At 40.3% G+C, this 15,388-nt stretch overlaps 1 protein-coding gene across 1 annotated transcript in view; it reads left to right on the top strand.

Moving 5' to 3' along the window:
* The window catches only part of PDCD1LG2 (programmed cell death 1 ligand 2), a 56,708-nt gene that overhangs the window by 32,100 nt on the left and 9,220 nt on the right, over window positions 1-15,388 (top strand). Inside the window, exons 4-6 of the mRNA XM_003783041.2 lie at window positions 1,007-1,273; window positions 8,310-8,444; window positions 13,363-13,412. Coding sequence (XP_003783089.2) covers window positions 1,007-1,273; window positions 8,310-8,444; window positions 13,363-13,412 — 452 coding nt within the window. The remainder of the gene's footprint in view (window positions 1-1,006; window positions 1,274-8,309; window positions 8,445-13,362; window positions 13,413-15,388) is intronic.

Below are 15,388 nucleotides of genomic sequence, written 5' to 3'. Positions count from 1 at the left end.
ATGTTATAAAGAATGACAAAATTTCCTTTTTTTTAAACCTTGTATTCTATTGTGTACATATGCCACATTTTATTTATCTGTTCATACACTAATGGACACTTAGACAGATTCTGTATCTTGGCTGTTGTAAGTAATGCTTAAATGAACATGGGAGAGCAGATATCTCTTCTACATACTCTTCTCAATCTCTTTGGATATATACCCAGAATCAGGATTGCTGAATCATATGGTAATTCTATTTTTAGTTTTTTGAAAAACCCTTATATTATTTTCCAAATTGGCTACATACTCTTATATATTTTAGCTCTCTAAAGGGCAAGGAGCCATTTCTGATTAAGTTACTCAGCATACACTGCAAAGAAGTATGTGTGTGCATAAACTCTTTGTGTGTGTGTGTGAGTGTGTCTGTTTCAGAGAAATACATAATAAGTACACTTGTACTTATGAAACTCTTGTCTGTTTATAGACATTGTATAGGTCTTTATTTTTATCCTCCTAATCTCAAAGAGAACAGAGGAAAAAAGGAAGTAGAAAGTAAATTTTCAACTAAAGATGTTTGGAAAAGTACTGAAAAAAATGATATGAGGATTATCCAGTGATTTTATTTATCCATCTTTTTTCCAGCCCTCAATTAGTAGATAATTGAAAACTCTACAGGAAGCCACCAAGTGTGATAGCTCAGAATGCTGCTGAGATCTAGAATCAGAGTTCCAATGTTCAAATATTGGCCTGTACCAGTTATAAGCTATTTGACCCTGACTGAGATATTCAACCTTTTTACCTTTTGTTACCCCCAACAAAATTAAGATTATCAACAATGCCATGTTTGTTGTATTGAATTAAATCATTCAATGTATGTAAAAGACATAAAATGTGTTTAAAATGATAACCATTGTTACTTAAAATTGATAGTGAAAATTCTATCCATTTCTCATGGCATTAAGTCCAGAGCTCTATAGGAGCCAGAAAACAAAGACTTATTTCTTTTTCTTTTTCTATTGTCCAGCTTCCTACAAGAAAATAAACACTCACGTCCTAAAGGTCCCAGGGACAGATGAGGTAGAGCTCATCTGCCAGGCTGAAGGTTACCCCCTGGCAGAAGCATCCTGGCCAAACATCAGCATTCCTGCCAACACCAGCCACATCAAGATCCCTGAAGGCCTCTACCAGGTCACCAGTGTTCTGCGCCTAAAGCCCCATCCTGGAAGAAACTTCAGTTGTGTGTTCTGGAATGCTAATATGAATGCCACTTCAGCTGTTTTTGACCCTGAAAGTAAGAGCTGCCCCTACTTCTTACATCTTTTAGTCAGGGTTCAAGCAAGAAACAGATGGCACATTAAAAATGAGTACTTTCAGGAGAGTATAATACAAAGAGTATTTGTGAAGATGTGATCAGCATTTAGAGAAACTACAAGGATCTGTAGAGAAAATAGAAAATAATGCAGCCGCTGTGACTCATGCATAGCACCATGAGTGAGCAGGATGAGTAGGATTTTGCTGCCTTCACTCCCAGTCAGCTGGTTAAGGGTATTTCCAAGAAAGTTGGTCTCTTTCAAAAATCCTACAGAGTCATAACTGGCTATGCTGGATATTTTTGGAAGGGATCTCATACTTTTGAATTTCATACACCAGAAAAATTTCAAACAATCTTGGGAGATAAGCAATTTCTTATTTGCTAAGTAAGACCACTTATTTGCTATATAGGAACAACTAATGCCTAGTATCACAATCATTTAATAAGAGACAGTGATTTTATCACCAAGTATATAAGTTTTCTATTGTTCCTATATAAAATTACCACAAACTTCACAGTTTGACAACACAAGTTTATTATCTTATACTTATGAAAGCTGGAAGACCAAACATGGGTTTCACTGGGCTCAAATCAAGGTGTCAGAGGGATTGCAGAAATGCTAGGGGAGATTCCATTTTCTTGCCCTTTCCAGGTCCAAGTAGCCACCTGCATTGCTTGGCTCATGGCCCCTTCCTGTGTCTTCAGAGCCTCTGCTTCTGTCACCACATCTTTCTCTAACTTTTTTGCTTTTCTCTTCCACCTTTTAAGAATGCTTGTGATTACATGAAATATCCTTCTTCCCTGGATAATTCAGGATGATTTTCCCATTTCAAGGGTTTAATTTTATATGTCTGCAAAAACTTTTTTTGCCAGGTAAGGTAACATATTCACAGTTTCCAGAAATTAGTATATGAACACCTTTAAGGGGATCCATTATTTTGCCACAGAATAAAGGATAGTCCCTAGTACTGATTAAAGTTGGCTTTATAGAAAATCCACTATGTTGTCATTGTATTCCACATTTTGTCCTTAGCTAGTCAAGACAGAACCTGTGATATGAACTTGTGTAGCATGTAGTTATCTAGATAGTGACCCCAGGGGGCAGAAATGAGATTTAGGAGTTTAAGACAGGAAAGAAAGAAAACCAAATATAAAGGTATGTGATCAAAGTTGTTGGTATGGACAACAGGAATTCAAATATTCAAGGACCACATGAGAAGTATGTAGATGCCTCTAAGATGTTTACTCAAAGAACTTCAGGTGGAAGGACTTATCCATCTGCTTTCACCCTCATTGACTGACAGAAGTCCCTCAGGAGTGTGAACCCCTTCTGCTGCTGAGCTAGGCATGTATGTGCACTGAATGAGCTCCCACATTTCTATCATCAGAAAAGTCCCAGGGCAGAAAGCAAAGTACCCACTGAGGTGAATTACTTACCTTGCAGTGTGCGGAAGCCCATCCAGAATTCTAACCCCAGATGGCTGAAATCAGGGCTCAGGCTGACAGGAAGTGAGGCAGGAATGCACTTCCCCATTTATACTGCTCATCTCCTTTCATGCCCCACATTGAGCCCACTCTGTCACTCAGCCTCCAGCTGAGAGACAGCCACAATCTCTACAAAAGAAAAGTTTGTGGAACAAGCTGCAGTGCCCACTGCTGCCATTGACCCCAAGCCAGGACTGATATTGTCATTTCTCTTATCCACCCCACATTCTATGTTTCCTGCACCCAGATGGAATCGTTTCTTTACCTGATAGGGTGATCCAGACTTTCAGCCCTGAGAGACCTGAGCCCTTGGTCACCTTGCCCTCAGCAGAGTAGAGTTGCTGCAAATATCTTTTCATTATCACTGGAGGTGGAAGTAAAAACAGCCAGTGAATCAGTTGATCCCTAAGTTCCAGACATAGTCTTCATTGCCTCCATTATGTAGCAGCATTCAAGACCTTCACAGTTATCAAGATTAATTACTCCACCAGCATGCAGTTCTGTTGTTTGCCTACTGATCTGCCTGTGTGAAGAGTTCAAGCTGACCATGCAGTAGCTATAACTGTGGATACATTAGAACAAGTACAGTATCCCCTGGTAGGACAATTCCCCATAAGAAGTCAGACCTTTGATCTAGGAGAACCTAAACGTGTGCAGATGAGAAGCAAAAATTCTGTAAGTGGGTCATTGGAAGTAGGGTTAAGAAGGGCCAACCTTCAGCACTTGGGGAGCCCTGGCACTGAAACAGAACATACTTGAGGTGAGATTGTCACTGGGGAGAGTAAGGCCCCACATAGCCCCATCACCATCAGCCATATTCAGCTATGGCTGAAACCAGGGGTGAGGCAGACAGGGTACAAGATCTACTCCATCCAAATTAAAAGAAATTTTTTCACGCTTGGGCACTGACGATCCACAGACCATATTTCGAGAACTTTGAAGTGACTAAATACCCATTTCATCATTCCTTTCTTAGTATTTTCTTATGGAAAAAATCCCCCAGGTATAATTTTCAGAGGCAGCTCGATGCATTGTCATCCCTGCCCTCTTCCTACGTCCCCATCTAACCACACTTCACTGCCCAATTTCAATATTAAAGTGAGCCCAGCTTCTTTCTAACTAAATTATCATGATAAAGTGAGGACATAAGAGAGGAGACATATGAGAAACTTGATAGAAATAAAGGCATTTTAGAGACAACTTTGGGTGAAAAAATGAATTAGGCAAGTTGGTCTTTTAACATTATCAAACTCTTTTTGTATCACAGTTGAGATCACCAGACTTGTCATCCCACAAAAAATATGTTATAATTAATTCATACTGAAGCTTTACAGGATTAAATATTAACAATCCCACAGGAAATTTTCCCCCTAGGATGGTTTACTCAACTATCTTTTGTTATGTGGAATTTCATGCCTGGTTAAGTATAGGCCCATACTTTGGGTGAAATATAGTTTGTGGTTTTCCCGAAGAACACTTATACTATAAGAACCACTGCAGGGAAATAAAGGCCTGTGTAAGATGGATTCAGAGATAACTAGAGTCTGCCTTTGGCACCATCAATTACTTCAGTGGTTTGGGGGGCATGGTAGAAAAGTGGAAATGCAGACTGATCATTGCTCGGGCAGCCTTTATGCTATGAGAAGTTAACAACAGAGTAAACTGGCCTCTCTCTCCATGGGAGCCAATATGACTGACTAAATAGTTAACAAACAAGGGAAGGGCCTATGGGGTCTTCATCAGATCTTAGATCTCCTAGGGTACCACCCATAAGTGTGTCCAGCAGAAAGACAGAGACATTTTTGTATAGCTGGAGATTCTCCACCTGTTTTTTTCCATCTTTTCCAGCTTTATATTCATCATCCTATTCCCTGGCATGGATCCTCTGCTCAATTAAGTGCCCGTTCCTCACCAAATACTCTCTGAACTTCCTTCTACCTTTCCCACTTGCATGCCTTTTTTGCTCAGTTTTTTTTCTGCAAGAATCTCATCGTTCCCCCTCTCTAACAGCTCCAAGCCCACCCTCTCCCCAGGGCAGCTTAGGGAACTCCAGTCTACAAAAGGGTCTTTCTCTTGTCTTGTCTCTTAAGATCTATTACCTGTACCATTTGTTCATTTGACTTGTGACTACATCTGTCTTTTCTCATTTACTGCTATTCTACTTTCCATGTGTTTTTACTGTTCACACAAGTCTTCTTGGTATTCACACTAAAGCAAAAGCAGAATGCTTTGTGCATAGTAGGAGCTCAATAAATGTCAGATTGGTAGCTGAAGACTTCATCTTAGATAATCTCAGTCCCATCATCCCAGTTGCCAGACTGTGTAAACAGCCAGATCAGAGCAGCCAAATGATATCTGGGTTTGTGGCACAAATACCAGCAACAAAAATCACCGAAGTTACACATCCTCTCATAGGTTCCTTGCTTTTATTTCTCAGAGGCATTTTTAAGTTGTCTTATGACTGTTCTCTTTTCTTCTCATTCTCATAAATTGACCTGCTGACTGCTGTGAACCACCACAAGCTTCTCCAGAACTTGATGAACAAACAAATCAAGCTTCTCTAGAACTTGATGAATAAACAAAACAAACACAGAAATGAGAATATGGAGGGTGGAGAGTGACTCCAGTGACTCCAGAATAAATGACTGAACATCTTAATTTTCAGGCAGAAGTTTAGGAGCGAGGAGATCATTTTCCTTTTGAAACAGGGTTTCTTCTTCTCTCCAGTTGTTATATTTTCATTAGGAAAGGTAACGGGAATGAAGCACAAAAACTCTATAAAAAGATTCTTGTGGGGCTGTCAGGAAAGAGAAACCCTGGAGGTGACTCTAAGCAGTGGTCAAGAGCATTGGCTCTTGCCTCTGGAGCCAAACAGACTTGTGTAGAATGAGGGTAAATAATGGTAGATACCTCATAGGGTTATTGTGAGGATTAAATGAAATATGGTTGGAAAGTGCTGAGCACTCAGAAGATATAGCAACAGGAAAAAAATATGGCACCTCTAGCAAGATTCATGGCTTCCTTGTGAGTGGATGGGATTTGGTAAAGACAAGGCAATCATTTTTTACTACTGTGTCATTATATCATTGTTAAAGAATATGCAATTATTAGGCTGAGCACAGTGGCCCACACCTGTAATCCAAGCACTCTGGGAGGCCCAAGTAGAAGGATCACTTTAGCTCAGGAGTTCAAGACCAGGATAAGCCAGAGTGAGACCCCCCACCCCCATCTCTACTAAAAATAGAAAAAACTAGCCAGGTGTGGTGGCAGGCACCTATAGTCTTAGCTACTCAAGAGGCTAAGGCAAGAGAATTGTTTGAACCCAGGAGTTTGAGGTTACTGTGAGCTACAATGACACCACAGCACTCTACCTAGGGTGACAGAATGACTCTGTCTCAAAAACAAAACAAAACAAATATATATATATATATATATATACAATTATTATAAAATAATTATGGCTAAGCTACCATAATTAAGAGACTCCAAAATACAGCAACCCCAAATAAGACAGAAGTATAGTTAGCTTCCATAAAGTCATTCTGTGATCCAAATTCTTTCCATATTGTTGCTCTACCATTCTCCAAGGTGTTGTTAAATTGTCAAAGCTAGCTCATGGCCAAATCTATGTTTCAGTCCTCAAAAAGAAAAAAGAGTGGTGGAAAACACAGTCACTGTTTTAAGGCCAAGACCCAGAATGTCCATTCTGTTGGCTGGAACTTAGTCTATATGGCTAGGCACACCTAACTGCAGGGAGGCTTGGAAATGCAGTCTCTGAGAATCCATGTGTCCAACTAATAACCTAATACTAGGAAAGAAAGAGACAACGAGTTAAAGGAGTAACCAGCAATTTACCACAAGGTAACTAATGACTAGGAAGATCAGGCTAGGTGGACTAGAGAGACAGACAATTCAGTCCAACAAATCTTTGTTGATATTTTTCATATAACTGGTGCTTGGCTCTAGAGAGGATTTAGAGGTGACTTAGATAAAGCTTTTGCCCTTCAAATACATCCAGGCAGATTAATGACCTGTTGGATGTTAAACTTTGGAAAGTCTTCAGGAATAAGTAGACCTTCTGCATGTGGAAGGAACTGAGGGGGAATCTGCACAGGACAAGAGTTTGAACAAGGCACTGAGGTGGAGACCCCTCCTGTTGGGGGCAACAGTGAGAAGCCCACTGCTCCTTGACTCATAGAGCTATAAGCGAGTGTTTAATAAGCACTTGCTAGAAGTGAAGACATAGATTATAATCAATATAAGTTATCTAGGGTGTAGATGAGCCAGGCTCCTTATCCTTTTCTTCCTTAATGCTCATCATACTCTCTGGACAGAGACAAATATATGTGAGTACTGAACTTTGAGTTAGAAAGATCTAGGGTGTGCAACCCTTGTTCTGCCACTTCCTTAATGGTGGTTATCTTAGACAGATTATTTAGCATCTCTGAGCCTGACTTCCTCAACCATAAAGGAGAGACTCAGACTAAATGATATCTAATCCCTTCTCAGATAAAACAATCTAAGGTTCTTAAATGGCACCATGTGGGGGAAGGGAGGTGGTTGGCAGGACTGAGCCCTTCCTCCTGAGCAGTTCTGTCCAGTTTTTCCTGAACCAGCCTATTATGTTTGTGGCATATGAGTGACTTCATGAGTCAAAACTCAAGCTTTTGAAAAAGGGCACAACTTAACTTGGGTACCCTTTCATCTTCCTATTGTGAACACCCCTAGAGCCCTGCCCTTTGTCAGGCTGGAGCCCTTGTTCTAACCTGCAGATATCCAGAGCTCTCCATTAACAAGGTTTTCCCCAGCCTGCATAGTTATTCTTCTCATCCATATCTCTAATAAATTCACCTTTTCCTCAGTGCCAACACCTTGATCAGCTGAGACAAGGCAAAGGATCGTTGTAGTAATTCCCACTAAGATGTGAAAGACGGGATTCTGTTTCTTAACATTACTTAGGATATTCAATTTTTTCAAAAGGATCCTGTTAATCCTTGAAATTGAATAACTAATGACATAACTAATAGCACCGAGAGTGCTTGTCAGTAGAGGAAAGACATTTATGGCCTGAGGGATCTTTCCTGGAAAGAAAGAGGAAGGGGAAGGAAGAAGAAGAAAAAGAAAGAAATGTTAATAGATAGATAGATGATTGATAGATAGATAGATAGATCGATAGATAGATAAAAGGAGAATATGATAGACATATTGGAGTGGCAAATGGCCAGAATCTGGAACCAGACATCCTGAATCTCAGCTAAGTCACTTACTATCTAATTTTGGGAAAGTTACTAGCCTCTCTGTCCCTCACTTTCTTCACCAATAAAATGGAGACAATAGTAAAGCCTACATCACAGGGTTGCTGTGAGAAGTAGAGGAGCTAACAGGGGCCAAGCACTTAAAATAGTGCCTGTCATGGAGCAAATACCCAACACAACTGACCATGGTGGTTATGACCCGCTCATATGGCCAACTTGTTGGTCTACCTCTACGCTGCCATGTAATGGGATTCTTGTGCTTTTCCTTCACCCAGGTTGGATAGAACCCAAGCTCCCTACAACTTCGCTGCTTCACATTCTCATCCCTTCCTGCACTATTGCTTTAATTTTCATAACCACAATGATAGTCCTAAGAAAACGGCTCTGCCATAAGCTGTATTCTGGGAAAGGTAAGTGAGTTAATTTTATTCATGGTAACCAAATGGACTGGGTATCTGCAGCACGAGCCCCTCCTTTGCCCCAGAGGCCTTCCCTTCCCAGCTTCACCCTAAATCCACCCACGGCTTATGGACACTTTGATCTTGTCCTGATGATTTTTTCCCCCAGAAGAAAATGGTTGTGGTCTTCAGTAAGCCAAACTCCTTCCACTGAATTTTTTTAAAGGGAATGTTTTGTTTCTGTGTCTAAGAGAGTTTACCTTGCTCGTTGAGCCAAGAACTTTTCATCTGCCTCGTGAAAATGATACTCTTTTGGCACTAGACATATTGCCAGGCTTTGCTGGAGGGGGGTTGCCCGGATGCTTTCCGAGGATTACTTCAGTTCTCCTGCCTTTTTCCCATTCTGGGTATTAGCTTGTTTAAACCTACCCCTGTCTCCCAGGAATCCGAATCTCTTGGTTAGGTAAACAAAGGAGAAAGATTTGTGAAGCCGCATGGGGATGAAAAAAGCAGGTGGTCAGTAGTGCCCTGGGGTCTTTTAGCAGCTCCTCTGGAGCTTCTCCTTAGCCTGTTCCGTTCTCACAACCCAGTCCTGTCCTATTGTGCCAGCTAGGAAAGAGCCTGCCTGCAGCCTCTTAACACTGGACAAGAGGACTCAATTGCTCCTGGGTCTGTCCTTGGTTTCCTGGTAGGAGCCGCCCACAGACCCCACAGGATGTGTGCAGACCTATCTGGTGCTTTCCTAAACCACCCCTTTGACAGCAACAAATGTCTCCAAATGTCTATACATGGCCTTGTCTGTAGAAAAGGAAATGACATGTGAGAATAATTCAATAGGAGTTTGGGGCAACACTATTTGAAGACTAGGGGAATTTTAGGTGTTTGTTATCTTACATTTTTAGTCATAACTTCTATATCCCTCTACCATAAAATGTGTCAGCCATGGAGAAGGGTTGAGAACTGCTGGCACTGTGACTAGAGCTTTAAACCTCTGATGATGGGTCTGGGCCCCATGCTGCCATTTATTGACTCTATGACCATTTATGAATTACCTAACTTTTTCTATTTGTAAAATAGAGATGGTCTTTCTATTTGTAAAATTGGAAGAAGCAATAGAATGAACATTTTACAGATTATTGGCCCAACTTCAATGCCACTACTGTAGTCGAAACTGCACTACAGTTGGATCTTCCTATTCCTGCCACAGCCAATATGATCTCTTTTCATTTTTAGCTAAAGAGGCTTTTAAAATCACAAATATACCTTTTCTCCTCTGTTCAGACCTCTTCTGTGGCTTCCCATTGCTCATTAGATGAAGTTCCAACAAGTCCTGAGAGTTTTGACATGTCTGTACCTTTTATTGTATCACCCTCACCTTCCTTGTCCAAACTCTGGCTATCCAGGATTTTCTAGTCTTCAGAGGCTACCAACTCTTCCAGTTTCCTGGAAGTTTTCTCACATAGTATTCTCTCTTCTTAAAATGTTTCCTTCTTGTCCACCTGAGTTGGAGTCATCCTTTAAATCTCAGCTAAGGTGTACCACATCTAGCCTGCTCTGACTCCACCCACCTCACCAAACCATACATAAAATTCCCTATTAGATGCTTCTGTAGTGCCTACTTCTCCTTTCAGTACACTCAGCACACAATTACACATTAAGGGTCTGTTTTAATAGATTGGGCTACAAATGCAATTGTATCCCTTTTAATTTTCCAGTTAATTCTTCAAGCACCTACCTGCCCATCTGAGCAAGAAGTTTAATGTCTCCCTCTTGCAACATGTACTTCCTTACCTCCCACAGACTTTCAGGTGTTACTGGGGAGCTAGGTTAGTCTACTAGAGGCCCTGGTTTTGAGATGTTGCTGTTTCTGCTCCTGCCATGCAAAATCTCTGTTCCTTCCAGTTATCTCCATCACTACACAAAGATACCCTTACTGGTGCAGATCCACAGCCCCACAGTGATATAAGATTACAGCTCTTATGCCTTCCCCTCATATGCTGAATTGGTCCCAAAACAGAACCCTAATGGGCTGAAGAGACAGGAAGGGCTTCCTTAGCAGCCAGCTTCTTCCACTCTAGGCTCTTATGTTGAACCTGGGACACCAGTCCTAACTTGCTTCTCCAAAGTTCCTCTTAAGGCCTCTGTTGTCCTCGAATTTCTTACACTATTGGAGAGTCAAGTAAATAGGTAGCAGGTTAGGTCCCTTTCATTCCACAAATCTCCTTGGCTTCTAAACACATTTTCCCGCCTATGTGACTAGCTCTGCACAGTAAGGTGTATTGAGAGGAGAGCCACTGTTGGTCCAAAAAGGGTCCTATTTACCATCTATTTACCTTTTTCCCCTTAAAGGAACTATGCTACAGTTCAGGGCTCTAATACATGCCAGGTAATGTTTTTGGCATTGCACATATGTTGTGACCTGCTAAGTTCCAGAGAGAAGTTGACAACTTCTATTGTAAAAATTATGTCAAATTCTGCTTTATCTGACAGTCCTTAAGTTTTATAAATACAAGGAATGTGTTTCCCTTATTCACCAACGTATGTGCAATGCCAAAAACATTACCTGGCATATAATAGATGTTCAGTAAACTTTTAAGCATCAAGTCTACTATATGCAAGGGTGTACACTAGTCTTGTCCTGTTTGATTTATAATAGCTATCTGTGGCTATTTAAATTTAAATGAAATAAAAATTCAATTCATCAGTCACAATCTAGGGGCTCACATATTATAAGTGCTCCATAGCCACATGAAGCTAATGTCTGCTATATTGGACAGTACAGATATACAATATTTCCATCATTGCAGAAAGTCTATTGAAAATCACTGTTCTAGACACTTCATAAACTTCTTTTTATGTAATTTCACAAAATTGCTTTAGGGAGAGAATGGTGGCTTTGTTTTGTAGATGAAGAAACTGAGGCTCAGAAAAGCTACATGACTTTCCAAAGTCAGACAGTTGGGATTTGTTTGTTTGTTTATTTTTGAGACAGAGCCTCAGGCTATCCCCCTGGGTAGAGTGCTGTGGTATCACAGCTCACAGCAACCTCCAACTCCTGGGCTCAAGCGAGTCTCCTGCCTCAGCCTCCCAAGTAGCTGAGACCATAGGCGCCTGTCACAACATCTGGCTATTTTTTGGTTGCAGCCGTCATTGTTGTTTGGCAGGCCCAGGCTGGATTTAAACCCGCCACCTTAGGTGTATGTGGCTGGTGCCTTAGCCACTTGAGCCATAGGCGCTGAACCAACAGTTGGGATTTGAATACAGATCTGTCTGACTCGAAAACTTGTGGCCTTTTTGTTGGAAAAATGCTTGATAAAAATTGGCTTGATCTAAATAATATTATCATTGGGCAATGGAACAAGAAAACAAATCTCAACCCAAAAGGGGTTGACTTATTCATTGACTGCCTAGACCAATGGTAAAGCCTAGTTAGAATTTAGTAGGAATCACCAGCTCTAATACCTAGATCTCTAGATAGGAACAGCATTTCTCAAACATTGTGGTAAAGGATCAGTTTGTTTGTCTGTTTAGTTTTTTGTTTGTTTTTTAAATTTCCAATATGTTGGGATCAATAATTTTATAAAGCACACTATCAAGAATCACTAAAAAAATGTAATGGAGAGTACAAACATAATGTTTATTAGACTCAATAAAATATTTTACATTTCAATAAATATAATAAAAAAAAGCATAACATAGTAAAAGAATTACTAAAGTTTTTAATCATTTATACTCAATGTCTATACTTACCTCATCATGACCTGGTAACAAACAGTTTGCCTACCAGTATCGGACCAAGAGCCAGACTTTGAAGACTAAGCCAGAACTTCACAGGAATTTAAACCAAAGGTCAAATACACTAGTTTATGGTTGCCTAAGTCCCACAGAGAATGGAAGTGCTGACCTTAGGCATTAAAGCAACCTCCACTGAAAAGCCAACATTTGAGAGCAACCCACTGGCTCCTTCCAAATGCAAACCCTCTTGGGGGAGACTACACTGCTGAAATTCTAGGCCAAGGTCAGGATGATCATGAGGTAATTATTGAAACCTAGTGTACACAATAAAGCAGAATTAAGGATACCCTGAGTTCAAGAACCTAGGCAATAGCAGAGGCTGTACATGGAACATGTTTTGAAATCAGGAGTTAAGAACAAAGAAGTGAAATCAAGGAAACTTAGTGTTGAGCAACATTGCCTAGTGTGATCTTTGCTTCTGCCCCCTGAGATACTTTGAACTAGTGTATCAGTCATTCGTGCTTTAGTGCAGATTAATAGACCTGATCTTCTGCTTTGTGCCAGGGTAGGCAAAGAGGAAGTAGCCATCAAGGCTAAAACAGAAAAGAGATGGAGAATTCTGGAGCCAGATATCTCTTGGATTGAATACCCAAATTAGAAACCTTGGAGTGAGTAGGGGTCAGGGCCAGATAAAGGAATCAGAGTAGGAGCCTTCTTTGTTCACAATCTTTACCTAAGAACCAGCTTTTACATTATACATTAGCAAGCCTGAGGTCCCAGGGCACAGGTGGATTTTTTTTTAAAGATAGGTCTCTTTCTGTTGTTTAGGCTAGAGTACAGTAGCATGATCCATCATAGCTCACTATAACCTTAAACTCCTGAGTTTAAGCTATCCTCCTGCCTCAGCATCCTGAGCAGCTAGGACTACAAATATGCATCACCACACCCAGCTAATTTTTTTTTTTTTTAACAGGGATGGGATCTCACTATGTTGCCCAATCTGTTCTCAAACTCTTGATCTCAAGCAGTCCTCCCACCTCAGCCTCCCAAAGGGCTAGAATTATAGGCATGAATCACTATGCCTGGCCTACATGTGGATTTATTTGGATTTTCTTTTGTTCTTCCATATTTTAACCTGCAAACAGAACAATTTTCTCATTAATTTTATTCTAATCCTGGGATTTTTCTTTTTCAGACACAACAATAAGACCTGTCACCACAATAAAGAGGGAAGCAAATACAGCCGTGAGTGAGCATGATTTTACTTTACTTTTGCAGCTCCTTTATTCTCTTCGTTTGAATTAAGAAATAACCACGATTCTTTTAATACACAAAAAGCAACTGAATAATAGTTACAACTTATACAGAAAGTTCCTATTCAGTGGCATTCCAGCTAAGGCTTGTTCTTCAATCCTTGTGTTTCTCCAATCCTTTCTTAGACAGCAAAGATGATGTCTGTTGTATGTGCACAGTCCCAGAATAATCATACTGGCTTCTGCTCAGATGTATTCTTGAACATTTCTAGGCAATATTGCACAGGACCTCTGACCTCACTTCGTTAGAAACATGATCAAATTTTGACAGCTAGAAGCAGGTACTCAACTGTACTGAAATCAACCACTGATGTTTTTGCAACAATAATTGAGAAGTACATTGTTGGGGCTGTGAAGCAAGAGGAGTTTTAGACAGATAGAAAACTCTTCATAGCTGGAATTTGTGAAAAAGGAAAGACATGCTATGGAGGTCACAAGCAGGTTGCTGAAATCATTCAGGCTGGTTGGGTGAAAAGCTTGGACCCTGTGGAAATGTGGAGTTTTGGAGCTTTGGCGTCAGACAGGCCAAGTCATGTCAGAAAATGGGTATTTCTAGCTTTCTTGAGAAAAGCCGGCTTTCTTTTTGTAATCTAGAAATCATATGATTTGACACATGAGTTTAAGTTTACCAAAACTATCATAGGCAAAACATAGAAGTTTCTAAATAACTTTGTATCAGTTGCTTGAAATATTCAGAAGTGTTCATTTTAGAATTCTGCTGAACAGAGCACCAAAATTCCAGAGGCACCAATGTGAAAACAGCCCTAGAAAACCTTCTTCAAATTCCAGAGTCTGTGTACCACTCACACATAAGACATCACAGTCATAAGCAAAAATATGACTGAAAGGAATGAAACTGGCTTCTAGATCCTTCTCAGCTCCCCCTCCTGACCTGAAAGCCATTCTTGAAAATACATCCTGTCACATTATGTGCATGTCCTAGGCACAGAAGCAAGGAACAAATGCAACTTAGGGCAGGATCATCCTTAGGTCCAATTACACTGAGCTTCTCTGAATCAGCAATGATATTTTCTTGACTCAGAAAGGAGGGAGGGTAATTGGTGGGACCACACCTACAGTGCATCTTACAAGGGTACATGTGAAATTTATTAAGTGTCGAATATAAATGTCTTAAAACAATAACTAAGAAAATGCCATGAAGGCTATGTTAACCAGTTTGATGAAAATATTTCAAATTATAGATAAAACCAGCACATTGTACCCCATAATTGTATTAAAGTACACAGCTATGATTTAAAAAAAAAAAAGTTTCATATCAACACTGCCAGGCCTGATTAAAACTTTCATTTCTTGAGAAACAAAAATTCTATATTCCAATGAAATGGTCTGCTTGGCCTGGAGGTGAGTTTCCAGAAGAGGCACCAGTGTTTGTCTAAGTTTCATGGAGCCTTTGTATTAATGATTCCTCCACCTGAGAGGAAATGTTGTATGGCCTGAGAGCAAAGATGATGAACTCAGTTACCCACCAGGGCAAGGCAGATGATGAAATGAGTGAAAAGGACTTGGTGTAACAAGATAGGTAGTGGTGAGACTGCAACACACCAGAAAGCATATGCCTCCTCACCTTAACATAGCCTGCCATTGCCAGAGAAGATGGAAATACAGATGTTTACATGAAATCTCCTAATTACTAAATACTGGCTGAAAAGATTTGAAAATATCAAACAAGCAAAATTAAACATGCTCAGAGGTTTGCAACCTCTGTCCTAGAGAGAAAATGCCATCAGAAAAAGAGCTTAGGGTCTGAGTAATAGGGCAGAAAAATCTATTTGGGGAACTGAGGAATACTCAAAGGCTTGTTAAATGTCCTAAGTGTCTTATCCCATAGACTACCACATGATCTGAATATTGCATTATTAGAGAATAGCTTTTTTTGATCAACAAGGT

Source organism: Otolemur garnettii, unplaced genomic scaffold (genome assembly GCF_000181295.1).
Source record: "Otolemur garnettii isolate 467f Iridium unplaced genomic scaffold, OtoGar3 scaffold00006, whole genome shotgun sequence".
Lineage (NCBI taxonomy): Eukaryota > Metazoa > Chordata > Mammalia > Primates > Galagidae > Otolemur > Otolemur garnettii.
The sequence above is the reverse complement of the archived record's forward strand: the minus strand, read 5'-3'. Positions and strand labels throughout refer to the sequence as shown.